The 27,864-nt window shown below is 40.7% G+C and overlaps 1 protein-coding gene across 4 annotated transcripts in view; it reads right to left on the minus strand.

Moving 5' to 3' along the window:
• Positions 1 to 27,864, minus strand: part of drp2 (dystrophin related protein 2) — a 167,436-nt gene that overhangs the window by 3,253 nt on the left and 136,319 nt on the right. For 2 of the 4 annotated variants that reach the window (XM_040015882.1, XM_040015879.1), the window contains 14 exons: positions 25,688 to 25,749; positions 25,101 to 25,175; positions 23,568 to 23,769; positions 19,973 to 20,058; positions 18,030 to 18,187; positions 15,857 to 16,023; positions 14,764 to 14,875; positions 13,795 to 13,931; positions 12,547 to 12,612; positions 6,591 to 6,656; positions 4,620 to 4,766; positions 2,425 to 2,677; positions 340 to 460; positions 109 to 195 (listed from right to left, as the gene is read on the minus strand). In XM_040015882.1, coding sequence (XP_039871816.1) covers positions 109 to 195; positions 340 to 460; positions 2,425 to 2,677; positions 4,620 to 4,766; positions 6,591 to 6,656; positions 12,547 to 12,612; positions 13,795 to 13,931; positions 14,764 to 14,875; positions 15,857 to 16,023; positions 18,030 to 18,187; positions 19,973 to 20,058; positions 23,568 to 23,769; positions 25,101 to 25,175; positions 25,688 to 25,749 — 1,739 coding nt within the window. Of the gene's footprint in view, positions 1 to 108; positions 196 to 339; positions 461 to 2,424; positions 2,678 to 4,619; positions 5,774 to 6,590; positions 6,657 to 12,546; positions 12,613 to 13,794; positions 13,932 to 14,763; positions 14,876 to 15,856; positions 16,024 to 18,029; positions 18,188 to 19,972; positions 20,059 to 23,567; positions 23,770 to 25,100; positions 25,176 to 25,687; positions 25,750 to 27,864 lie in introns of those variants that run through there. The other 2 variants (XM_040015880.1, XM_040015881.1) reach the window with 2 other exon arrangements.

Raw genomic sequence — 27,864 nt, forward strand, 5'->3', positions numbered from 1 at the left:
TCCTCTCCATCTCTCACGGTCCCAAGGGCCATGGGGGGAGCAAAGAAGCTGTCTCTGAAGTGTGGAGTGCTACAGCAGCAAAGATCCATGTAGCCGAAACAAACTCACCAGGTTCTGAAGGGAAGACGTTTCTCAGCTGCTCAATGACCTCCTGGAGCTGCAGCACCGTGTCCTGCTCATGCTCCAAATCATCTCCTGCCACAAACACACACACACACACACACACACGGATTCAAGCCGCCACAGAAAATGTTACTTCTCGGTGAAAAGATAAGGTTTTACATTTAGCATGCATGCATATGTCAAGCCCTCATCTTAGCCTGGCTGCATGCCACTGACCTGCTGCTTCAGTGTCTGTAGTCTCTCTGCTAGCTGGCTCCCCATGGTGTCCTCCTCCAGACACAGGAGAAGACAGGGTTGATGGTTCTGATCCATTGGCCTCTGAATCATCTTTGGGCTGCTTTTGGGAGAGACTTATTACCATTCTTTCTAAATAACCCCTCATATCTATCATATTTCAGACATCAGAGTCATTTTGCCTTTCAGATAGCAATGAATGTGATGTTTAATGGCAGCCGGCAGTCCGCAAATGAGAACTCAGAGAAAAAATATTTAAAAAGGCAATTTTGCCCAACAGCTGTTCATCAGGTTACTGTGATTTGTGCTTTGATAGGTAGGTAAAAGCCAAAGGGAGTTGCACTGCACAGACAAGCATTGCAGAAAACAGACTGACACCACAATGGATGCCTCAATTCAGAATCAAAGGGGGATAGTGTAACTCTCGAAGATCTTATATGCAACATTCCCATGGTTCGTATTGTTTTTAGCAACACTGTGGCAATACTCCAGAGGTGAGTAAGTTCAGTAGCTGCTGCAAAACAGGAGTCTCTGTAGAGACTGGGAGGGATTCATACATATACTTCTAGAGACTACAGACTGCAGATTCTACAGATTTTATTTTCTGAGGAAATGAAACTGTGATATAGGTCCACAGAGAAAAGAATTCAAATAGCTTTTTTTCCCTCCCTTTATGTTTTTAACCCAGGAATATGTGCCTCTTGCTCTCTTTAACCTGAAGATGCAGATCCTGTTCCTGTTCTTTCTCCTACTGTCATTTATTCCCTTCATTTTCTCTTTATTCTGTGGCCTGAGTGTGCAGTTTAGATACTCCCACTGACAACAATTTACACATTGCCATTATAGTAACCAGTAACTGTGAGTGTCAGCTCCCACTCGCCTATCTCTTTGCCACACCTTTCCTTTACACCGCAGTAAATCCTTTTATATGATGCTCCAGAGTGTATTAAGGCTTATCCTCTTTCTTAACTCCTTCCATACTGTACTTCTTTGTACTCCCATTCCTTCTTTTAAATGAACACTGTGTGCCTTTTTTGTACTTTTATAAGTGTATTTCAAGAACTTTGCTATCTGTGCTGTCTGTGAGGAATACAAATATTGAAAACTGGTGAGGTTAAATTTCCCTCTGTGCCCCTTTTTTTAAACTGCAGCTACAGAAATCTGCAAGAACTATACAGTGCTGTGCCAAAATATTTGTCCTCTATCCAAAATATCCAAACCTACCTAATTGTCCCCTAAACCTAATAACTGGTTGTGGCACTCTTGGCAGCAAGAACTGCAATCAAGTGCTGGTGATACCTGGCAATGAGTCTTTCACATCGCTGCAAACCACTCGTCTTTGCAGATTTGTTTTAATTCACACACGCTGGAGGATTTTCAAGCATGAACGGCCTGTTTGAGATCATGCCAAACATCTCAGTCTGATTTAAGTTGGGAATTTGACAAGTCCACTCCAAAACCTTCAATTTTTCTTTTTTAACCATTCAGATGTGGACTTGTTAGTGTGTTTCTGATTATTATCCTGCTACATAACCCAACTGAACTTGAGCTGGCAGGACATTCTCTTCTGGGATTTTCTGGTAGAGAACAGAATTCCCGGGCCTTCCACAAAATTCAGCTTTTGTCTCATCAGCACACAGAATATGTTCCCAAAGATCTTCACTTCAGTCTGTTAGACAGATTCTGTTTAAGCTTTTTGTGATTCAACAGGTCTGTCAGTAATGAGACCTGGGCGTGGCTATAGTTCAACTGAATGCAGCTTTCCAAAAAATGTGGTTAATCACAATTAATTCTTGATTTAAGGAGGGCAATTTGTTTTTCACGTGTGGCCTGGTAGGTTTGAATAGCTTTTTTTCTAAATTCATTTATTTTACATTTACAGCGATAATCTTTGTCTAATATAATTTTTTTTTAAAGATCTGCACCTGAAGTATTTGCCTGTAAAACCTAGTTGGTAGACTTAGAAGTACACATAAAAACATACAAGTATTGTTTTTAAATAAATAAAATCCATTGTAGGAACTGTTCATGTCCTTTCCAGGTCTCCCTCAGAGGTGTACCGCTGACCTGTAGCAGTAGCTCCCTGAGCCGGCGCAGCTGGGACTCGAGCTGTTTGTTGTGGTCCTCCAGGATCTGCATACGGGTCTCCAGGCGAGTCTTGTGTTGCCGGAGGACCCGTGCTTCAGCCAAGAGCTCCTCGTCCTGCTGCCCTTCCGCTGTAGGTGAACCGAGACCTCCTTCTCCAGCCTCAGTCAGCATGGGAACTGATGCCGCCTCTTCGTGTTTCCACTTAAGCCGCCTGTACTCGCTCTGCAGCACCCTGAGGACCAACAGATGGAGGAGAACAGTCAAGGCAACTTGTTGGTGCAGCAAGCAAAACATCAACTTAGAGAATTATACTGACACAAACAGAAACGCATTATAACCTGACATTTGTATTTATGAGACAAATAATTTGAATGATTTACTAAATACCAACACATTAAACAATCAGTACTGCAGGATCCTAATGTATTATTGATGACTAACCACATGGAGTGCAATCTTCATTTTTAATAGAAGCCTTTCATATCACATATTTGTATGGTGCTGTGAATATTCAGTGGCTTTGTGTGGTGATTCGCTATTAAAACTGTTTATAGACTTGTGATGCATTGTTAATTGATTTGGCTGCTGGAAAATGATCGTCACAACATACTGGTCTATTTAATTGCAGAATTATCTGTAACTATCTCTTTGGAAAAGAAAATGTAATAAATAAATAAAATAAAAACAAAAACCAGAAAGTCAGGGTAGCTGTTCTAATGAATGGTGGATGGTCAGAGGTTGAGCAGCTCGCCATGGCATTCATATACCCAGATAAGGTATATGAAACATATTTCATATTTTACAGGCTATCACTGAATTACATGTAAATGCAATTTTGTATTTTTTTTTTTCAAAAACTGATTCACAGTCATTTAATGAAATTCATGTTTTCATACATATTAAATCTTCCTGTTAAAAAGGATGTTTTTTCTTCCCACTATCACCAGTGGGAAGTGCTTGGGTTTTTCTGTTTTCCTTTGTATTCTTGTAGGGTCTTTACTTTTGGCACTATATAAATAAAACAGAACTGAACTGAACTGAATTGATCATTTAAGTGATGGTTCTTGAATATAGGTGGTTGTACCACTACATTAAAAATCATAAAATTTCAGGTAAATTCTATATTATATTAGATACAAGCACATGTCCATCTCTTTATAAAGCTAAAAAAAAAAGGTTGGGTTTTTTTTTTTGGGTTAAAGAGACCCAAAATAAGTTCTTAATTTTTTTTTGCTAATTTATTGTTCTGTTATAAGCATCAGAAAAACCACTAAACAGCCTATAAAATAAGCTAAAGCAACCACTTTAGTCATTAATAAGGACAACAGAGCACACTATAACAAGAGACACAAAAACTGAACTAGGTCAAGGTTTCAGACACCCAAAGGGCACAAGTGTGTGTGTAGCTGTGTTTTGCTGTGTGTCTAGAAAGGTCACAACCAAACTGAGGACAAGGGAAATGTATTCATATGAGTCATTCAACTAAAGGATGCCTCTGGTAACCAATTAAGTGGAAAGGAAAAATGAATTTGCTTCATTTATGGAAAATATCTGCCCCTGTAGTAACTAAAATCTAATTCAAAAGCATTAACATCTTGTGTTTTAGATATGTTTTACACTTAAAGCCAAACAATTCATAATAGACTCTTTGTTTTCCTTGTGCATGACAAACTGAAGGTTGACATATGAGTGGTTCCATGTTACCAATATGCGGTTTTACAAGCTTAATGCTCAGGTATGCGCACAGAAAATGCTGCTTTTTTTCGTTTTCTTCAGGCAGTTCAAAGGATTTAGAGTATGAATGTGTTTATTCACTGCAGGAGGTTTGCAAATGACAGCAGACATACTGAACCGAGTGTAATACCTCTAAATAAACACGCAAACATACTTGTGTAAAATGCTTCTGGGGAGCTTTACTTATAAACATTGAACGTTAAGCCAAACTTTAAGGTTTCTGCAGCAAACATTATTTTTATCTTAGCCTCGATCATATCTAAAAGCAAATCAGATCAAACACCGTTTCAAATGTTTAAAATTCCGTGTTTGGATGTGATGCAACTGGTGTTGAAATATGTCTAAAAGACGGGATTCTGGAGGATTTATTGTGCTTGAAAACACATGAATTCTAAAGAATGACGAGAAAGTTCTAACAGCTTTATTTCCTGGCTACAGACCTGTTCTCGTTCTCCAGGCGGGCCAGGGTGCACTGGAGCTGCTCCTTATCCTGGTGTTCCAAATGTGCCAGCAGCATGTGCTGTCCACAGGGTGAGTCATGGTCCAGGGCTGGGCTGGAGTGACGCAGGAGGTACTGATCTTCATCCCTGAGTCCCCCACACAGGAGACAGCACACTGAGCCACCAGCACACAGCCACCAGCAGCACAAAGCAGAACCAAGAGCATGGGAGAGCAGACAGGCCAAAGCAAAGCAAGGCAAGCAAGACAGGAAGGCATAACAGGACGAGACACAATGAAACCAGACAGGATACAGCGGCTTGGAGCAGTGTGCCAGGTTCCCAGTCCAAACATTAAATGTTCTGCAATAAAACTTGCTCACCAGACCATTTAACACCTACTCACATTTATTAAAAATGGAAGGTACATCTTAAGCTGCACAATATATTGCTCAGATATTAATGTCCAATAACATTTTATTGACACTGGAACAAAAACGTAATGTTCAAATCTATGATAACATACCTAGGGCTATTAAACGATAAATGGATATGTGTTGTTGTCAGTTTATGTTGCAATAATGCTATTGCCCAGGCAAACCACTTTGTACAGCCAAAGTTAAATGAGAGGCATTCATATCAAGGAAAGACATGACGCCTGAGCTGAGTTACTCTGATACTCTGATACTTAACCTTCAGGTGCATTGATGAGACAATGTGGGTCTAAATGACCCAACTCATATGTGCTTGGGCTTAGTTGACTTGCATGCCTGTTACCTGACAACATTAAACTGCGATTAATATATACAGGTGGAGGTAAAGGCCGAGCATGCAGGAACGGTGGTTCAGGACAGTAAACAGCAGGATGCCAAGCACACACCAGCTGGAAGCACCGATAGCACAGAGCCGTGCAGCAGGAAAAAAGTGAAAAAAAAAAAAAAGAAGCATTGACAGACAGAAGGACGGGTGTGCAGAATAAGAACAAGAAGATACAAGGGCACAAAAGCTGGAAGCAACACAGCTGCACATAAGGGGAAGAAGTGAAATGCCATGCATACAAACACACGGGCACAGAATAATCCAGAGACAGAGTGTAGATGCAAAAACTATATGCATGTATATACATTTGTGTGACACAGCTCCATCCAAGCAACACACTAGATGCATGCACATAGCAACAAAGACAATGAACGCAGGTTTGATAAGCAGAAATATCAGTACTGAAAAGTTTTTGGCTTCCAAGTCTTTTACTTCTCTCTGAGTTTAAAACAAGCTCTTAATGTATCATCAGTCACATCACTCTCTGAGAGCAGACTAACACAAAACACATGTGGAAAGGTACAATAAGCACACTTCACACTGCACTCACACACATTACACAGACCTCTAAAGTGTGTATGTGGCAAAGCTACAACCTTAACTTTAAAGCAGAACCATCTCAGAGAAGGAGGAAATGGCTGACAGCCCACAGCGGTGTCAACAAAATAAGACATGGACACACAGAAAATCATGATCTCAAACAACCCTAACCACTCTCTCCATGTGGCACTTTCTCAGCTTTCCACAATGAGGACTGGCTGCCTCATTCACATCAAACATCCTTATTCCTCTCACTGCTGTAACCCCGCCACTGCCAGCCACTCAGCCAGCTTCTGCAGGCACTCACACATACGCTTTGTGCATCTACACACAGCCACAGACCTTAATCGCAGCGGGCATGTGTATGATGAATGGAAAGTGTGTGCACACTGCTTGCTGTGGGTCATTTTTATTATGTGGCTGACTATTTATGCGGTTACCCAATTTTACCCAAAGAGCTGAACATACATGTACAAGTCTGTGCGCACAAACAAACGCAGAGACAGTCGAAGCATCGCGAGAAAAGAGTGTACACACAAAACGCACACATAATCCCTGTGAAAGGCTGTGCTTGTAACGACAGGGTTTGTAGGGTGGGGGTGGTGGCATACTCACAGGCTTTCATCAGGAGACAGACTATCCGTGAAGAATGAACAATTCTGGCTCTCCATTTCCGCCAATCTGTATGTATACAAACACACAAACGCACACACACGCACACCAAGGACAGGATGTCAAATATACACGCAGTTGACACAGGTACACAAACACCCAAAAGAGAAATATTGAGTGAGATCAGTAAACTTAATGAAAAAGGAAAAGCAACACATTATGTTTATTGCCACACACACTGAGAAAAAATATATTTCATCAAACACAAGCTTTAAACAAATAATCAAAACTTATTTTAAGCTGTGCATGTAGGACCTCTAGCCTGGATAGTAAGGTGCGCAGGTGCATTTGACTAACAAGACTGCAGAGTGGCAAAAATAGAGTAGAGTAAAAGCTATAAAACTATCCACAAGGAGCATGCATAAAACTTTATTGTACATTGTCTACTCGCATACAGGCAATAAAAAAACCTTTTAGAAACGTGCTACTGTCCAGCACCACAGACAGCATCAGCGGTGTGTGTAAGGCCACAGTGTGTCAGGTGCTCTGTGGTTTTTCAGCACCAAGGACAGCGCTTCCCTTCTGCATTATATCCTGCTGACTGTCAGCTACACTGTACATGCTGCTCTGTAAGCTGTTTTACTACAACACCAAATAAAATGTGCTGTGGCAGGGCAAAAAATGAAAAGAAAAGAAAATTAGGTTTCTGATTTTTAATGGAATACATAAGAAAATTGGGTCCTACAGAAATCACAGCAAGATGGGCAAGGCAGGGGCAGGTAGACCCAACAGGTAGGTGAGTGTACCTACTGTGCAATTAACAGGCTAACATGTCTTTGAGTACTGCAAGATTCTGAACAGCATTTTCTGGGGGAAAAAGAAAGAGCAGGACTGTGCATGACAGGTTGCTACCATCGCTATATGTCGTTGACTGAAATCAATAATTAAATATAATGGTTAACATGCATTCTGCTTAGAAAATTAATAATACCAAAAACATCACTGATAGATAGAATGTTTACTGTAAGCTCAGTGTGATACTATTTTTAATATACACCTACAGTACTGCATAGAAAAGTTTATAAAAATGACTTCTTGCCTTCCATAACACATTTACAACAATCAATAATTTTTAAATGGTTTATTAATGTTCCATATTGTACACATCAGCATAAGAAAATAAGTAGCTCAAAAAATTAACAAAAAATAGGTGCTTTGTGCCCCATCTTCATCTCTTACAAGCAGCACACACTTTAAAATACAATTGTATCCACTCTTTCCCACACATTATAAAAATATGTAGGAAGATGTGATATAAATAAGAGGCATGCACGAGCTGGCTGCATGAAAGTGGAAACACCAGAAAGTCAATTCATCACAAGCAGCTGCAGTCTGCTGAATATCAGAGGGTAATGACTTATAATAGCGATCCATGATTAAAGGGTGGGTTGAAATCGGCGGTCAAACAACAAAGTTGTTATTTGCACCGCAAGCGTCGCTGCAGCTTTAACCTCTTTAGCTTTGTCCTTCAAGTCAGGATATTAATCATCATGAAGAAGCAGCCCACTGATGCAAATGTGCTACGAGTCTTGTGCCTGCCCACATAAATACACACAGATTTGCCACATTAAAATAGTCTTCTTCACACACCGACACGCTACATGCTGAGTCATCTTTCGCAGTGTGTGGTCAGGTGAAGGAGTGAGGGATGGTAGAAGTGGGGATGAATGATGTAGAGGTTGTCAGGTGCATCCACATAAGATTCCATTTCTCTCCAGTTTTCTATGAGACCATAATACTGAGAAATGCAGGATTTATCCATGGCCTGTTACAGGAGGCCCAGCCTGTGAACCCGACCGCTCGTAATTCAGTCTGCAACACTATTCATCACAAAACCGCCGCAGACCTCAAGCTTCAGTCAGGAACAGCAGCAAAGGAGACAAGAAAGAGCAAAAAGAAATAGGAGACAGTATTGTTCAAGTTTCTTGCGCTTACATGTGTTCTAGCCTCATGAATTAATGTAAAAAATAAGAAATAAGAAATGTGAGCAAAGGGCCGAGGGCTGGAGAAGAGGGATACTATGGTTTAGAAAAATCTTATCTTACTTTCTTTTTTTAATGTAACAAGTTTTTTTTTATTAAAGACCCCACTGCTTTCATCACAGCAGTGGCGATGATGAAAGAAATAAAGTCCTCATATCAATATTAACAGATTTTAACAGTTTAATAACTACTGAAAACTAGAAATAATCCTTAGCGAAAGCGACAGACCTCATGTCTGTTGCACAGTTTGGAAAAAACGTGTTACAACCAGAGGGGAACTGAATGGCAATCCACGCCTCCACACACTCATACACAAGATATGCACTAATATAGAAATCTTAATCTTATATTAACATTCATATTGTTATATTACTGTTCATATTGTTTATTGCACTTTCCTGTGCTATGAAATTGCATGAAATTGAATTGAGAGTGAGAGAGGATGTGCGAGAGGAGGAAGCAGATGCACTGTGTTTTTTACTGACTGTTCTAACCTGAAACTTCAAGTACTCTTCCTCTGAGATGACTGTAGAATATGCGGCATGGATTGCGTTTTTATCATTTTGCTTATTTTCAGAATTTTGCTTATTTCTATGTTTATTGTAGTAGTGTAAGCCATGGGCAAATCTTCATCTGCAGTCCCTGGCCATGTTTTTAAGGTTGTCATTTGTGCTTAGAAACATATAATATGCTGATGAAAGAGCGCACTCTTGTCTTGTTTTGCCGTGCAGTTGGTGGTTTTGTGTTCCAGCGGGGTTTGTGCCTAGATAAACCCAACCCCCCCCCCCCCCCACACACACACACACAATATGCCATCATAAAGGAAAAATACTAGACAAACTGAACTGACAGAGATTTTATCCAAACTTGAAACTGAAAATTCAAAGAACTCAAATAAGAACAATTTCCCCCTTTTATCTTACATTAACTGACAGTAAAAGTAAGGAAGGAAGTAAAAAAAAAAGGTAACGGAGAATGAAATAAAGATCTCCTCTTGCTGCCAGAGTACAAATAAAATAACACCACCACAATAAAGCGCGTCTACTCTTATTATGATGGTGCTCAGATGATGCTGGAACATACGAGTGGGCTTACACAGTTCTCCTTTTTGTGAATAAATGTGCGACTGCCTATTCTCATTTAGAGCCATTTGCAATTCTTTATAATTCATTGCGTTCTCATTTGCCCATTCATTCATGCACAGTCCCAAACATATGCAGTGAATGCAGTGGCCTGAGCATTGAAACCACTGGCGTTGCCGTTGCTCGTCTTGCTGAAGACATCTGTATACGTGCATGGCATGAATTACCATGTATATCACTCCCAACACACCTGCCTTATATATTATTTACAGGTAGAAAGAAAGGAGAAGGAAGGGAGCAATCTTGTTGCTAATGTATGAATAAAACAGTCACTATTGCCATACATAAGTTCTGTCTACTTGTTTTTTTTTTTTGATAGTTCTCAGTGAGAACATATGAGTCAGCTCACTGCTGTCTTTTTTCTTCTGTCGAACTGTAGCACCATCGATTTAGAAGCGTTTATCATCCCTTATAATTCATTCATTTTTTCCTTTTGCCCGTTCACTCATGCACAGACAAAAACATAACAGGAGACCTTTAAAACTGTTTGGGGTTCATTTTTCTTGCTCAGATCCCATCAATACATGTGGATGGAAAAGCTGAAAACCCCCCGCATTAGTATGTAATTCACCAGAGCTAACAAAGGGCTCGAGATGGCAAGTTGGGCAAAAACACCTCTCGGATTTGAACTCAGTAAAACGAAATTGTACATAGCTATACAGCAATCAGTTTTTTAGTGCTTACCAATAAACCTACACTTAAAACGTTCATGTTACAACAATGAAAAACACCTGGTGTGTAATATTAAGTGGTTGATAAGATAATGATAACACCATAACAGCTTGACCCATTTGTGTGGATATAGAGTTAGACATATAAACATCTGTGTAAAGAATTGTATTCACTGTTGAACACATTTAGGAATAATTTGTAGAAAGGTTTTTGTTTTACTATTGCAAATAAACAAATTGATGCTAGTAATGAGTGTTGCACATGCATTGAAAGTGTTATGCAGCTTTTAGTGCCTCTGTGCTGAAACCAAGCACCACAATGGGGATGAAAGGTGATTTAAGTGACTTTGAACGTGGTATGGTTGTTGATGCCAGATAGGCTGGTGTAAGTATTGCAGAAACTGCTGATATACTTGGATTTTCCCCACGCAACCATCTCTAGGGTTTAAAGAGAATGGTCTGAAAGTAAGAAAAATATCCAGTGAGTGGCAGCTCTCTGGGCAAAAATGCCTTGTTGATATCAGAGGTCAGAGAAGAATGAATAGACCTCTTTGAGATGTTATAAAGACAGCAATAACTCTAAAGAACTGCTTGTTACACACAACCATACTAGGTATTATCTTAGTACTGCTGACAATGAGTTCACTGTACTCAAATGACCTTCACAGCCACCAGATCTCAGTCATAGATCATCTTAGGGGTGTGGTAGAGCTGGTGACGTGTGATCCTATCATGTCAATATGGATCAACATCACTGAAGAATGTTTCCTTGCTGAATATTTGCCACAAAATGATTAAGTAAGTATGGAGACAATGTGCGTTGTGTACTACTGAACCACATTATAGTGTCTCATCAATGATGAGACACCATTTATTAATTTGAAAGATAAATCATTTAACTATTTTGGGACTCCATTGCTGCAAAATGGTGAGGGGCCCAAAGTCATTATTTTATATGCAGAAAACAGACATGAGAAACATATATAGTTTAAAGACATGCAAAATTATTATGTTACAATGAAACAATGTTTGCTTCTGAGAAAATGTTTCCAACTGTGCACATTTTTCTAAAATATTCTCAGGAGATTGAAAATTTGCAAATAAATGTGTCTTACTTTTACCAAATTAGATTGTTGTCTGAGGTACATGACCGCTTTCCCCACTTTCTTTATTTGTTGTTTATTTCTGTGATAGTGGCAGCTACAGAATGAAACTACTTGAGACCAATATGACTGAACAGCCTTTTCAGAAAATTGTAGCATGACTGAAAACAAATTATTGAATCCAAGATGACAAAATAGAAAATATGTTAAAGAATAAGAGAAAAGGGGTGAGATACCTATAAAAAGCAGCAAAATAGGGTGGAGACAAAAGAAGAGAGAGATTGCAGATAGCAAAAGGAAAAAAAAGGGGCAAAGAAGATATAGGAGGAGGGAAAAGGGAAGAGATAAAGGGGGTAAAGAGGACAATTGTGCTTGCTTTCTCTTTGGTGCATATTCCCTATGTTTTGGCAGTGTGTGAAGCAGTTGTGTGTAAGAGCCTAGGGGAAACAATACACAGTGGCACACTTACCAAAACACACACACATATACACGCACACACACACGTGCATGCACACTGCACTGTGGGCAGAGCTGCCAGGAGTGTGGGAGTCCAGTGGTGTGCCCTGTATGCTGTCAAACAGACACTAAGCCACACCGACAGCTCCCAGGTGACCAATGGGCTCACTGCCCCAGTAAGTGACAAGCTTCTAGGCACGCTGAGCCCTGCTGACCTCTACACACACATACACACACACACACACACACAATGGTCACAAACTTCACTGTGTTTGTGTGGCGCATAAGAGTGAAGGAAACCGCTGGGTAATACAGCCTCTATCCTAGCTGGAGTACAGTGCACAACGCAGACAAATCAATACCTCAATTAGAGTGTGGCAAAGACTAAAGGGTGAGAGAACAGAAAGGGGAGAAGAAGAGGGAAAAGTGGGGTGGAGTGAATGTATGTAAGGGGGTGGGCGGGAAGGGGGTGGTTGATTTGGAGAATGGAAAGAAGACTCTGTAGTAATGATTTGATAGATAGCACAGTGCAGAAAGCCACATACCTGCTGGCATAATGTTCAATCCTGCTGTGTGTGTCTGCATGGGGCAGCTTGGGCGAGGAGCACGGTCTGGGAACAAAAGGCGCCACCGTCAATACTTCACAGATGCAATTTTTAACTCTTTCAAAACATGAACGTGTGGCTGCAGAAAAGCAAAACTGAAAAATTAGCATTCTACTACTACTACTACCACTGCAACAAACCAAAGAGACTTCAGGAAAAACTTTATTTAGGGAAGCACAAAGGGATTCTGACAGAGGTCCGGTGATTTTACAGGAAGAATGTGTGATGGTTTTGAAAGCCATCATCTCTGGCTTGTGAGTGGGCTGCATAAGTAATGAGTTGATCAGAAGATTAGGAGCGAGGACATCTGTATAGTAAGCTCTTTTTAACAAAATGGCTTTATGCACTAAGAATCTTGAGTGTGTGAAGGCACAGCATGATGTTGATCATAATGCTGCCCTAAATTGAGGGGTACAGAAAAAAAGCCCCTCCTGACACGTAATGAAAGCTGGTGAATATATTTCATCACTAAATATGAAGGTCAAGCATTGTTTCCAATTATTTTTCCATTTTGTGCCCCAGGCAAATTTATGGATTAGTATGTTTTTATGTATTATAATTATATGCTGCTGCAAAATGACATTGCCGAGATGTAATCTTCAACCAAAAGCACTTTATCATATGACTGAGATCTTAGCTGGAAAAAGGCAATTTAATGGTCTTCACTTTGTCTGACGAGGGCAGGCTTAATGTCGCAAGGTCAGGACCATACCTTTTTAATAAGCTCCTATTATAACCATATACTGAATCTTTAGCTCTAGCTCATTGTTAGTTGGCAGGACAGATATTCCTTTATCCTTATTTTTCGGACATTTATAAAATAGTCATAAAAGATGACCATAAAAATGGGCCAAAACCTGGACCCATAATTGTGTAAATCATCCTGGGTACATCGTAGCCTGAAGCAATGCTTCACGATGATCTAATGGATGCTAGTCTCATTGCCTGTTTCCCACTTTAAATGAGACTCAGTCATGTGAACAGTGCTCCCGAGCCAGAATGAGATCACAGGACTAACATTATTTTAATCCTGAACACAGAGCTTTCTCTTTAACCCATCTGAGTGAGTCAGCATGATAATTAGCCTGCAACAGCAGGAGTGTGTATGGGTGTAACAGTGAGTCAGTGAGGGACAGATGACAGGAGAGAGATGACTGTGTTCTGTGTGTGTTTATGTGCAGGACTCACGTCTCTGAGGTATCAGCTTCCAGCACTGACTGCACTGGCAGGTAACCTCTCTGCGGGTGCTTCGTGAAGTACTGCTTTGATCTGAACTTGTTCTTCAGAGTCTTGGCAAAGTCCCTCATCTTTTCTCCTGAGGTTGTCTGTAGTGTGATTTAGGTGCACATGGGGTAAGTGGGTAAGGTTGAGGTGATGGGTGGGAGACAATTTATACAACTTTAGTTTTCTTGGAAATGTTGCGTTCTCCAACATTACCTCATTTAAAATTTATCCAGTCTGCCTTGAAGCCGGTTTGTTTTGACTTTACCAACTTTTTTCCACACTGTGCTTTTTCATTCAGTTTCTACTGCTGTTCTCTGTCGATCCTTTATATTTTGTCTAAACTCTCGCCTCTTTTTTTCCCCCCTCTCTGATTCTCTTTCCTACTCTCTCAATCAGTGTAGAAATCTATGGGCGCCTGCCTGCCTAGCTGGTGGGAAAAAAACTGCAGCTAGCAAACATAAAATATTGTCCACTGAGAGAAAAAAAAAACATTGTACGGATGGCCCTTTGCCATATTTTGCAGCTTGGAATTGATTAAAGATTTAATCTGGCACCATCTCAGTACACTCCAGCACTCCAGCAACAGTGCAACAGCTACTCATTTAGAATGAACTCGACTTTGGACAATGTACATGCACTCGTTTAAGACTTTGGTCTTATTGGAGTTTTGTGCTCCAAATCCCACTTTATGTGCACCGTTCAAGCCAAAAGGTGCTCAGTCTCTGCATACTACAGATAACTATAAAGATATGTAACAGTATTATAGATGATAGAGTCCGTACAGTGGAAAGGTGCCTAATCCATGTCTGGCAGCAGAAATCAGGAGACAGGAGTACATTTTTTTCCCTTTTCGTTGGAGTACAGCTGGGCTCTATCCATCACTAGGAACTTGAATTTGTATTCCGTAAGAGCACTAGCTAATGTTTGTCTTACTGGTGTATAGTACTCCATGATGGGGTAGTGCAGCTTCTTTCCCTTGGTTGTGCGCCCGGTTAGAAAACATGTCTGGCAGATGTCCACATTGAACTGCTTCAGACTGCGATACCTGTCAAGATCAATATAAAAGAGAGGCTCAACTGATGTTTGCAAGAGAACCAGACAGAGTAGAGTGGCTCAGTGTGTGTAGTTGTGTTATCCTGCTGTTGGGACATAAATCTGTTTACACCGTCACGCTGAGACCTTTTGGGGTTTTTTCTTCAAAGTGACAAAAAAAAAAAAAAAAAAAACGAGTGCGGAGAAAATAATGGTTTGTGTGTCTAATCTTATCTAAATAAGACGAATGACGCATTAAAATTGCTTTCAGTTTTGTGCTTTGTGTATGAATGTGAAATAGTAACTGCTATTATTACATATAGACGTGCACATACATCACTTATATTCTTCACAACATTTGATGAAAATAAACAATATTAATACGCAGAGAGACTTCAAACGACATCCTGCATTATATTAATTTTTTGGGCCAGTTTTGTTCAGAAACCTTCAAGCGTGATGCTAATACTATAGTATCTGCAATGGAGTGTGCAGCTTTTCCTCAGTATCTCTCATCATTTTTATTATAAACTAGATTTTCCAGCATTTCCATTCTGAAATGGACTTTTAATTCTGTAATAAACTCAAGTTTAGAATTTGTAGGTAATAAAGTGCAAAAAGATCCTATGGTGATTATTTTAGATATATCAGAGGCACTGACCACATGCAGGCTCACAAAGCAGAGTTCAATATAGTTTGGTGTTAAAGTTTTTGGTGTCGGTGGTGTATGGTTGTTGCACAGGTTGTTGGGCAAGGATGCTAGAACCAACATATCCTATCAAATCAGGAACATCATGAAGAAGCGGAAGCTGCACAGACAAAGACTGGAAGAGCACTTGGATACTCCCACTTCTCAGGTGCATGCGCTGTATGTTTCTCATTGCTATGCTGCAGTTGACTGACTGATTTTGATTTCCTTTTAATTAGCCCATATCACTTCAGATCCATATTTATCATTTTATGCAGTACATCTTTGCACATAACACTTGCCTACCTGAAGCCCTTTATGGGACATTGCTTGCAGACGTAGCATTTGGCCTGGTGCTTTGTTGACTCTGCAGCAGCCACTCGGTGAAGCACAGGCAGCCAAACCATGGACTGCGGCTCAAGGCTCATCCACTCCAGGAAGTGAGACACCTCAATAGCAGGTTTCCCTGGGGCCTGAAAAAGGAAGATTAGGGGAGGAAAGAAGCGCAGAAGACTGTAAACAATGCAAATATAGACCAGCAGCAAGTGAGATATGTAAAGTAATTAAAGAAGAAAGTATGTTTCCTTTGCTAACCTACTCGCACAAGGAGTATTGTTTTACTGAAAATAAGGACTCAAAGAGAATAGAAAAGATAAGAGCGGGACAAAGAGCATGAAAGAAAAGGTAAACCGCTTTGAGATATCTTTCGCTTTTATGCAACAACCTAAACAGTTATAGAGCCACAGTAAAAGAGACATAAATTCCGTTTCTGTGTACACTGTATGCATGTTTGTGGGTTCTCTGTCTCTCCAGCAGATAGCTTGTTGGGAATTCCAGAAAGTGGGATAAAAAGGAAGTCAACCTAATAAAAAAATGACTCGCCAAGCGCTTAAAATCCATGATGTGCTAAATTCTCATTAAGTCTGCATCAGAGATGCATTAAGAGGTTGATTTCCCTGGGGCTCCCTCCACTGCTCAGGCAGGGTAACATAATAAATGTGTGCGTGTATGTGCACTGATCACACAGACGGTGAGGTGTACAGAGGTGTAGAGTCTCCAGGGGATGAAGGAGCTTCTCTCCGTTAGTAGCCAGCTTTGCTCCATGTGGGAGGTCAAATAGCAGCCCCTTGCATACCGAACACCTGGAACTGGCGCTGACTATGCTGTGCATGCCGCTGCATCACAAAGAGGCACACAGCAGATGGGATGTTTTAAATACCAGCAGGGAAAATAGAGTGATAAACATCCAGTTATCCACGAGAACGCCTCACAATGTGGCAATTGAACAACATGGACTTCTACAATACATCACTTTTGGCAGGATATGAAAATTGTTACGGAAAGAGTTTTTCCCATAAACTTTACACATAAAGTAACACCTTCAGCAAACACTTCTATTGTGTAGAAGCCTGTGTTTATATACGAAAAGTGATGCCCCACAAAGTGATCTACCTCACTTTCAAAGTCAAGTGGTAAACAGGCAAATGGGTCACCCCCCAAATTCACATTAAATTCATATTTTAGCTACAACTAAATGTCCTGGCATGGAGCAAGTAGAGAAAGGAATTGATTTTAATCAGCCGTAGCTGATACAGCAAGCATGGGCCAGAATAGAGCGTGTATAATTAGAACCTGCTTTGAAAATGAGGGAATTAAAAGGCCATCATTCAAGAAAAAAAACAAAAACTGTCCTCTTCCTAATAACTCAGTAATTACCTGAGGTCCCAAATTGAATGTCATGCCTTAAAGCTCTTGAAACCTACACCACACATGCAAATTCAGACAAATTTAGAACATGTAAAAGACACAAAGCATCTTCTCGTTACTTGATGTGCTAGTCACATCACGTATTGTCTGCCCCTGACCCTGTAATAATGTGTTTGGTGTAGTTTCTGGCTTTTTTCGGCACAGCAGAATAATGTGTCTACTTACTATAGATGTGCACGGAGAATCTTTTTTCTTTGTTGGAATTAAAAATGTGCTAATGTCAGTAAAACACAACTTTGCAAATCTGGCAGCTTCTGATGTGAGTCGTGACACGGTTTTATTTTTATATGTGGGTTTTTATGGAATTCATCCACCAGCAAATGTTTAATTTTGGCATTCATTTTTCTCTATTTGTAATGCCGCCTTGGTGTAGACAAATTCCATTCGGAATAATTAGAGGTCTTTAATTATTTTCCTGGAGATTAATAAGTGGTTTTAAAAAATAATTGCATTACAATTAAGTTTTCAAGGTGTCTTTCAAATTCCTCATGGTAGCAATTAAGGTATTGTTTCAAAAATTGAAACTAGCACTTATGTTACAGTGTGTGAATATGTTGAGGTATGAATAAAAAATTATCCACACAAAGGCCACAGCAGCAGGATTTGAATTGACATCTCCTCCAACACATGTTTATGTATCAGCGAACTGTGCATGCTTTGTTGCTTTTCTCTGGATTTCCTTGAGCGTGCATGCGTGCGAGCGTGTCCTCACCATGCGGAAGCAGCTACGGACACTTGGCTCCACATTGCTGCCCCCAAAAGCAGCAACTTCACCCAACTGGCGGGGGATCTGAATGGCTTCGTGGAGCAGCAGGCTGAGGTGACGCTGGTCTGTTAAACCTCCTGGAGCAGACACCTGGCGGAATAAGTCTGCAAAATGTTTATTAATTAGAATTATTTAAACTGATTATACAGCAGCGCTGTCTCAAAATGTAAATTATGAATTAAATCTCAAATGAAAGCACATTAGGGTAATTAAAAGAAATGGCATACTTCATTTAAAATAAGAGCATACACGCTGAGCAATAAAATATGGAATAGATGAAAAACTTTATTACCAATGGACCTCACATTTCAAACATTTCAGATATAAGGTTTCCAAACAAAGCACTGTGGAATAATGTTTACTTTCATGACATACAGAGAGAGACAGAATTGGTATTAGTGGTCTGGCTGGTCAGCTTGGAGATGAAAGACCTGCATAAGTAGAGTCCTGCCAGGGTTTTGAATGAGATCTTTACGAAGCTAGCTGGGAGTCAGCCTGTCGCTGAGGAGATGAATGCTGACAGGCATGCGAGGGTGCTGCACAATGCCAGTACAGGCGTTCCATGGATCCCTCTCTCTGTGCTCTTATTTAGTCCTCTTGCCCAAAACACCTGGGCAAGAGGACTAAATAAACAGCCAGCACCATGTACACCCTCATAATTAGAACTCTGGTGTGTTGAAGTCAAAGTCAAACACTGAGCTGTTTAATTAAAAAAAGAGTTTGTTTTTTTTTTAAAATGATTTATGGCGAATACAGGATATTAAGTGTGCAGCTTGCAAATGTTGCAAACTTTGTAGTAAAACTGGGTTTGCTGCATGGGACAAAGATGGCTGATGACAGCACCCCATTAGGTTTTACAGATCAGGGGTAAAAACAATGAAAAAGTGTCCACTGCAGCCAGCGTCTGTACTTTTGATGCTGTATTTCCTGACCTTTGATTTTTGTTTTTTACACTGTAACAAATGTCAAAGGACATAATCGAGGTAACATAAATGAAACATAACACTTAAGAATGCTGAAAAAGTACAATAAAGTTGTATTTCTGTTACTAGAAGGTTGAGGACTCAGTCGTAATCACAAGTAGGATGCTTTCCAGAATTTATTTGTCAAGGTTGATGGAATTTGTATTTATTATTTATTTATATTTACTTTTATCTATCAATTATTTTGAAAATAGGAATTTAGTGACAAATATGGACTGGTTGAACCCCTTTAACCTAGAAAAGGGGGGCCTAACTCACCTCTGGGACCACTGAAGGAAAATCTGTTATCTTTCAGTCTTAGACCTGACACAGATGGTATGCCAGGCATAAATAATCTTGGCATAGGAGAGTGTGAGCATTTTTTTTTTTCAAATCATGTATCAACTACAAGCTGCTCCAGCTCCAACCATTGTTAGTTCAAATGCTCCCTCTCTATTTTACCAATACGTAAAGGTTAACTAACAGTTTCAGTATCTATCTATCTATCTATCTATCTATCTATCTACCTACCTACCTATCTATAGATAACCAACCGTCTGATTAGCAGATGACCTGCTCCACCTCCTGACCTGCACTAATAAAATATTACAGCTTAATTTATGGTAAAAAAAAAAAAAAAAAAAAGATGCAGAAAGATCCTAAGATCTTTCCTAATTGACCTGTGAAAAAATGAATGAGAGCCATGAGAGTGTGCATGAATGGTGTCTTTGGCCAGCAATCCTTTTAAGGCTCCTGATGTACTTTGTACAAGTAAAAATGCCTTCTCCATAATGGAAGCAGAGTCATTTCCTCCATTAGAGTAAGTGGATGTCTTTATGTAATACTGGCAATCAGGCCTGTTTTGTTTTGGCTCATTGTTTGCAGTTGAGGAGATGCATTAGGCACATGAGCGAGCATCAGACTTACATTTGTACTTCTCTTGGACGTCTGCATTGCACAAGGTCACCAATCCCATCTTGAAGCTGAGAACTCGCATTTTGCCATTTCGAGCACTGCAGAAAGGAAAGCGAAAAAAAAAGGTGTTCAAATGTGACAGTTTCTGAATAGTGAATAATCTCAAATCATGGCGCACTGGGTCATGATAATAAATTCATACGTTGCTTGAGCCCTGCTGGGAGGGACAAAGTGTGGAGGAATTACACGGGTCAAAAGAAGTGGAGTGTAGGTCAGTGCAGCAGTGTGAAATTGTATTAGAACATAATCAGAGTAACTAAAGGCACTACTGGGACTCGGTAAAGTATCGTGTCCATCGGTTTATGCCAAGAAGAGCAATAACAAGCTCATAACAACACAATGTCACTCAGAGACGTGCATGCTTATAGCGTAAACACATTCATAAATCACACTCACATTCAGTGAGCCTCAAAAGTGCTGCCCCAAGCTGAAATAATAGCCAATAATCAATTGCAAGTAGCGAGACCATCGACGTGGACAATGGTGTGTCCACCTTTTTTCTCAGTTTGAAATTTTAAAAATAAAAATTGAGTATAAGCTACCATACTTTGATCTGAGGGGCCAACACAACAACACTGTCCGCAGCCGGAAAGAATTTAGCGCCGAGCTGAGCAGCATTGGCACAAACCGGGCTTATCAAATTAACATTTGAAACGCTAAGTGAGAAATCAAGAACATCAAATTCATCGGAGAACTTCAAATCAATGATGTATGAAATTGAATCAAGGATGGAGAATTCTCAGAAGTAAACATTGATGCTATAGATGTGCTAGAAACAGGGACGGACACGGGACTCAGTTCCTAATTCACCAACGGGTCAAAATGTGAGGTAGAGAGATTTTTTCAGGCTAGACCACTACAGTCAAATGGAGTATTCATTCCCCTATTAGATTGAGGGCTGAAATTAGAGCACATGGGTACAACTGGCTGTCAACTCCTCTCACACACTTTCTGCTGTGTACCACATGCCATCTTCAATATGTACCCCAGCGCTGCTCTTCAGGCGACACTTCACTCCTACTCACCTTGCTAGTGCGGCATGTCTCTAGAGGACACATGTATGCTGCGATATACTGTAGGACACATTTCACTGAAAGAAAACGGCTGTAAAAATGGTCACGCAAACACACACACACACCTCATTCACATTCCCCGCTGCTATCTATTGGAAAACAAAAAGCAATTACCGGAATTTATTCAGAAGGTAAAGTCCCTGATTGTCTCTCATTAGCAGCAAGTAGTTAAGAGCTACAGACTGCATTTACAGTCCTCCTGGGGTTATCCCTGGATTTCAGAGGCTTCTCTAAGGGGTTTCTCTTCGGAGAACAGCAGAAAATGGTCAATCAGGAACAAAGATGGGTGAGTGTTTGTGTCAAAGAGGATTTGTTTCGACTGTGTCTCAGAGGAGATGAATGGCTCTCTGCCTGGACAGTGTTATTGGAGGCTTTGTCACGATGTAGCTGTTTACAGATGTCTGTGGTTACATCAATGTGCAAACAGACACTTGTTTATGACAATGACAAATTGTTCAAAATAGATTTTTTAGTAAGTTATGACATCACAAACAGTGACTGTGCATGCAGTGTGTACCATATTTATTTAATTTGATCAGTGTTATTAAGTCTAGTGACCTGATGCAATAACAGTAGTGCTGAATGAGACCTGGCTCTGCAAAATCCTGATATTATGGTCATCCTAGACCCATTTCAAGCCTTTAATACTATCCTACTCATTAAGAATTACATAAAGCATCAAGTAGTTGTAAGCAAGGATCCACTAGAGAGCAGCTGATATTCCAGATGGAAAATAAAAAACATTCAACAATCTAAGTGATTTACAGTTGCTATGTGAATTAAATCCATAGAGCCCCATATAGTCAATATAAAAGCCACAGTTTTGCCTCATTCACGGACATTCAGCAACATTGTGCTTCGAGCAACCAGTGCCTATATTGTAAGGATACTGATACTTCACTGTTGATGTTTTGTTTATATGAGCTTGGCACTGACTTAAAATATCTTGAACTGTGGGTATAATATGAAATTTTATGAGCATTATATGACAGAAATGAATGTGTCATTTATAATAAAAATGCTGCACTGCTTTGGCTTTACACTGCATGAATACTGACCTTTTCCCTCCATACATTATTCTTCCTTGTTAATACCTGCTACCAGCATTACCCACGAGGCAGCGGCACTACTGACAGTTTGGTTGGAGAGTCAGGTGTGGTCTCGTATTCGTTTTGTAAGCTCACTTCTTTTAACTCCATTCCTAAGAACTTTTTAAAAAAATTATATTTTCATTAATGCTTTCAAATTGGGCAGTTTCTCTTTGAAATCCCTGATATCCACCTTCCATCCATCCATCTTCATCCGCTTTATCCGGGCCGGGTCGCGGGGGCAGCAGCCTAAGCAGAGAGGCCCAGACCTCCCTCTCCCCAGCCACCTCCTCCAGCTTATCCGGGGGAACACCAAGGCGTTCCCAGGCCAGCCGAGAGATATAATCTCTCCAGCGTGTCCTGGGTCTGCCCCGGGGTCTCCTCCCGGTGGGACATGCCCGAACACCTCGCCCAGGAGGCATCCTTGTCAAATGCCCGAACCACCTCAGCTGGCTCCTTTCGATGTGGAGCAGCAGCGGCTCTACTCCGAGCCCCTCCCGGATGGCTGAACTTCTCACCCTATCTCTAAGGGAGAGGCCAGCCACCCTTCGGAGGAAGCTCATTTCCGCCGCTTGTATCCGCGATCTCGTTCTTTCGGTCGCTACCCACAGCTCGTGGCCATAGGTGAGGGTAGGGACGTAGATCGACCGGTAAATTGAGAGCTTCGCTTTTACACCCAGCTCCCTCTTCACCACGACGGACCGGTGCAGCGTCCGCATCACTGCAGCCGCAGCCCCAATCCGTCTGTCGATCTCCGGCTCCCTTCTCCCATCACTCGCGAACAAGGCCCCGAGATACTTGAACTCCTCCACTTGGGGCAGGAACTCATCCCCGACCCGGAGTGGGCACTCCACCCTTTTCCGGCTGAGAACCATGGCCTCAGATTTGGAGGTGCTGATCCTCATTCCCGCTGCTTCACACTCGGCTGCGAACCGTTCCAGTGCGAGCTGGAGGCCCCCACCCGATGAAGCCAACAGAACCACATCATCCGCAAAAAGCAGAGATGAGATTCTGAGGCCACCAAAGTGAAAGCCCTCCGCCACTTGGCTGCGCCTAGAAATCCTGTCCATAAAAATTATGAACAGAACCGGAGACAAAGGGCAGCCCTGGCAGAGCAGGGCTGCCCTTTACCCTATAAAACCCTTTACTCAGATTAATCAGTATAAATATAACAGAGAAATAGAAATCAGTGATGAAACATTAAAGGCAGATTAATGCTGGATTTAAACTTGTCCAACTACAAAGTATGTCTGCTGGTTGTGTCTACTTGATAAGCCACTGGTTTATAAGAGCGAAGCTGAAATAAAGACACAGATACCTGCTGCAGTTCTTAACACAAGTAAGTTTTAATATATATTTCACTTTTGATTTTTTCAACCTACTCACCTGTCATAGACGTTGAGCAGCCAGTTGAGACACATATCAACACAAAGTGGAATGTTAACCAGGACGGACCTCTCTTCCTCCAGCTTCTCATACAAAGCTGTCAGGCCATGAATCACCTCAACCACATCCATCACATGATCTGCCTGCTGCAGCTCCTGCTCCCGGAACATCTCCACAAGGCTACTCAGTGCCACTAAATCCACTAAAAAGAACACATATTTATTTAGAGACATAAATATGGCACAATATTGTGTTATGTTTACAAGCATGTGTACATGAGCTAAAGCCTAAACATCCACATATAACCACACATGACCCCACATTCGCTTTCAAACACACATACAGTCACAGCGGGATCATCATCCACACCTCAGCAAACGAGAGCATGGGTGACAGCAGTGCTTATTCACCCTTTTTGCCCACTTAAGCCCTACCAGATGTTTCAAGAGCAGTGACACAAATTTGATTTCGCTCTTCTAAACTAATTTGATGGCCCATCCCTAAGAGTGGAGTTAAAAGGGTGTCCGTTGATGCCAGGTATAATTGGATAGCACGGTAATGTGGTAGAACAGAGTGAGATAACAGTAGTATTTTAAAGGTTGGGAGGGAATCAGCTTAAAATGTATTTCTTATGCAGCACTACTCAATCATTCAAGACGTGTGCAGAGAGAAAAAAGAGCGAGAATTCTGCAGTTATCAGTGCAGCCTGGCAATTAAGTTCTGTAACGATATCAACTAGTAGACCCGAGGAGTGAGAGATAAGAGAGCAGGCAAGAGAAAGGAAGTGGGAACGTGACTGAAAGGGGGTTTTTAGAGTGCTCCATGCATGCTGAGTTCTTATTACAGGAACGTGGGATCTAGAAGGGAAAGAAGGTTGAAAGGGAGTGGTAAATGAAGGTAGAGAAGGTAGAAAAACAGGCTGAACATGAATAACTGAATAGGTGTGAAACTGGGCACTTTTAGGGATACCAAATACGAGAAGGTCTGTGGTCAGGGGAGTTCGAGTACTACACCAATGCTGGAAATGGATGAGATGTAGGGAAGAAGAAAAAGAAAGCAAGAAAGAAAGGCCATGTTGGAGGTATTGACCCTGAAGGGGCATACAATCAAGCTTCAACCATGCAGCAAAAACTAATTGCCTCCTATTATGTAACTCAAATGGACCAATTAATAGCTAATTACCCAGAATGCTAACGATTCAGGTCGTGATGAAAACGAGGAAGGAATCTGGCAGTAGAGTAGTTCTTCTTGTGGCTCTTGAGTTTTTCAGTACTTTTAATTGCTGCATTTCAAAGCTGACAGTATAGGAAAATGCAAAGAATATTTTCAACCACATTTCTATGTAGGGTACAAAAGAGCGCTGGTGCTTTCGACAACCGAATAAAGAAACATGCCGCAGCTAATCATTATATCTCATTCCTGAAGAGAGCTTGTCACGGTGGATTAGTGATGGTGCAGGATAACTGTATATCACTTAACCAGCCATTTCAGCACAGCAGACAGAAAATAGCGTCGATGAAATACTGTACGTACGTCTCAGAGCCTTCTGAACCCGCCGCAGCTTCATTGCTGTTCTGTATGCTGAGAATTTGATGTTGTTCAGATCCGCTAATAGAAGGAGAGATGGATAGAGAGATTAGAGAAAACAAACTCATCCTGCATGACTCCGCTATACCATTGAGAAATTAGACATCATGTGTCCCCCCTGTTTATCACACCACTGCAGAAATCATTAGTAGTTTACTGTGATAATATTATTATCTGTCTGTGTGCATGCATGCCTTTTTCTAAGCTGAACACGTGTATCTGACAGCGGGCCTATCTCCCCTGCAAGCTCGCCGTGTCACATCAGATTAATGGTAAAATACATGATGTCGTTTAATCACAATTAATTAAAGGCTAAGCAAGAAGCAATCACAGAGCTGGCAAATTGGGCCTCGCAGGTTAATGACAGTAGAGATGTAGTCCCTAAGGTGTTTGAAATAAAGGTCCCTTAATGAGCTATATGACAGGACCTTCAAAGCTGAAGCCCGGTGGTGCCGTGTTACTGGTTCTGCTGCAGCCCAGTGGGGTTCCTGGACGAATGAGCAAGAGGGTGTTTTAATTGTCTCCTTACTCACCCAACGCTTGATACAGTTCTGTCATCTTTGGATGGTCCCAGCATGTCGTCTGGGCCTGATGGCTGATGGAAAGAAGATTTCATTAGGAAGGCAAAGAATCGAGGTACTCATTTTCAGGCCAGAGAGGTAAAAATGGAGCACAAATGAGCCAAAGGGGTAGAGTCTGGCAGGTGTGGCAGACAGCAAAAGGAGTGAGATGAACGAGTAATAAGTAAGAGATAAAGAGGAGAAACAGAGGGCAGAATACAGTGACCATTATTTAGGATAAGACAAAAGATTGTAGGATTGGAAAGAGCAGACATCAAAAGTTTTGTTACACTACAGCTGTCATGGAGACCCAATCACAGTAGCTTTAAAGACTTTCCTCAGAAAAACAATATAAAATCCAACTCATATCTGCATAAAGAAAATACATTTACACTTTTCTCTCCCAAGACTAGCTCGATGGGAGCATTTAAATGTAGAAAATTTAGCATCTATAAAAGAGATTCAATAGAAAGAACAAGCACAGGAATATAAATGGGAAACTCCAAATGAGGAAGCCTGCCAGCCCAGGACCCAGGAGGCTTTTAGGGCAGTGCTCATCGTTTTACCTGTGCGAGCACTCACTGATTGGTACCCAGTGGAGTGCTACTCAGATGCTACTTCCACTCCCACTGGAATAGTAATATAGCCCATAAAGAACTGACTAGTGAACTAAAGCAAAACCCATGAAGCTTTGTTTCAAATGATTAAGAAGACAAATACTTTTAGGAGAACAAACTGTACCAATGTTTGCAATACATATACAATAGTGTATGAACACACTCCTGAACAAACATATCCACGGTTCAATTATGAAATCTATAACGCTCCAAAGATAAACAGTATTGATGAGGTAAACAGATAAATGAGTTCTTGGGCAAACAGGGCTCCCAGTGGCACAACAGAATTTCATCTTGATCATTTAGAGTTGATCCACTCTTTAACAAATATTTGGCTAATGGGAAGCATTTGTTTCTAATCTAATGAGGGTTTATTATACTCCACGTGATGGATTTGCTTGTACAATGGATACATTTTCCCAAATTGATGCAGAAAAACTAGTTTCTCTCTCTACAATCGTTCTCGAGAGGAACACTGTGTGTTATAAGAGAGTTTATTATAGGAAAAAAATCTCTAGGCATTGGTTGGTTTTTGCAGTTAAGACCTCTTAATGCCGCCCACATCTCTCTATTTCCTTCAGTGATTCAAAGGGGCCTGGGTCTGGGCGTATGGCCGATGGCTTTATTCCCCCCAGCTTATTTCTCTACCACAAAAATAATGACAAGTGAAGAGGACATAGGCATAGCTTGAGTATGTGATTGACATGACAAGCATTAAGTGATTTTCTATTGCAGCTTTCATGTTGACTGACACTGATGTAGCTGGAGCAGATACAACTGATTAGTCATTGTAAACAAAAAACAAAAACAACAAAAACAAAAACAAAAAAACATCCATTAAAGGAAACATCTAACATGAGCACGATAATGGAAATAAAATCAGTATGAAAATTCAGTGTAATCATTGAACTATGATGCAGGTACTCCATGTTTCACAGACTTTATTAGTTTGCTACATCTGCTACTACAGTTTGCTATTACATATTCAACTGCCCTTTCTCTCACTGTGAGATCTCAACTATAAAAAATAAGAAGATACAAAGCAAAGAACATCCAGTAACAGGGGCTTTATATAGAAACAGTTTACTTCGAGACACCAAATGTTAAATAACTTAAAGCTACAATTATTTTCTACCAGATTAGTTGTAGTTTGAGATGCAGTTTGGGTGATTCCCAGTCCCTGCGTATGGACTGAGGGATCAGTGTGTAAACCTGTGTATTCCTGCCATGTAAGAGTCTTTGGTCAGCTGTTCTTAAGAAATTATCACCAGAAACTGCAAAAAGCATGTTCTGCCATTGTTAGAGATACATTTAACGCCTTGTCTCTACATAATAGTGAATGACATTTGATCTGCAAGTGTCTCCATATTTTTTCTTTCTAACTTTCTCTTGTCAATAGAATTGCAAAGCCTTTGTCTGTTTTTGTCTGACGATGCATTCATCTTGCTTTAATAAACTCCTCTAGCATTGTAAATAGACAGCACTGACTAAGGCTTCTGTGATTAGTGTTCTGTAAAAAGTGAGCACAGAACA

This window comes from Simochromis diagramma, unplaced genomic scaffold (genome assembly GCF_900408965.1).
Source record: "Simochromis diagramma unplaced genomic scaffold, fSimDia1.1 OVJJ01000685.1, whole genome shotgun sequence".
NCBI lineage: Eukaryota > Metazoa > Chordata > Actinopteri > Cichliformes > Cichlidae > Simochromis > Simochromis diagramma.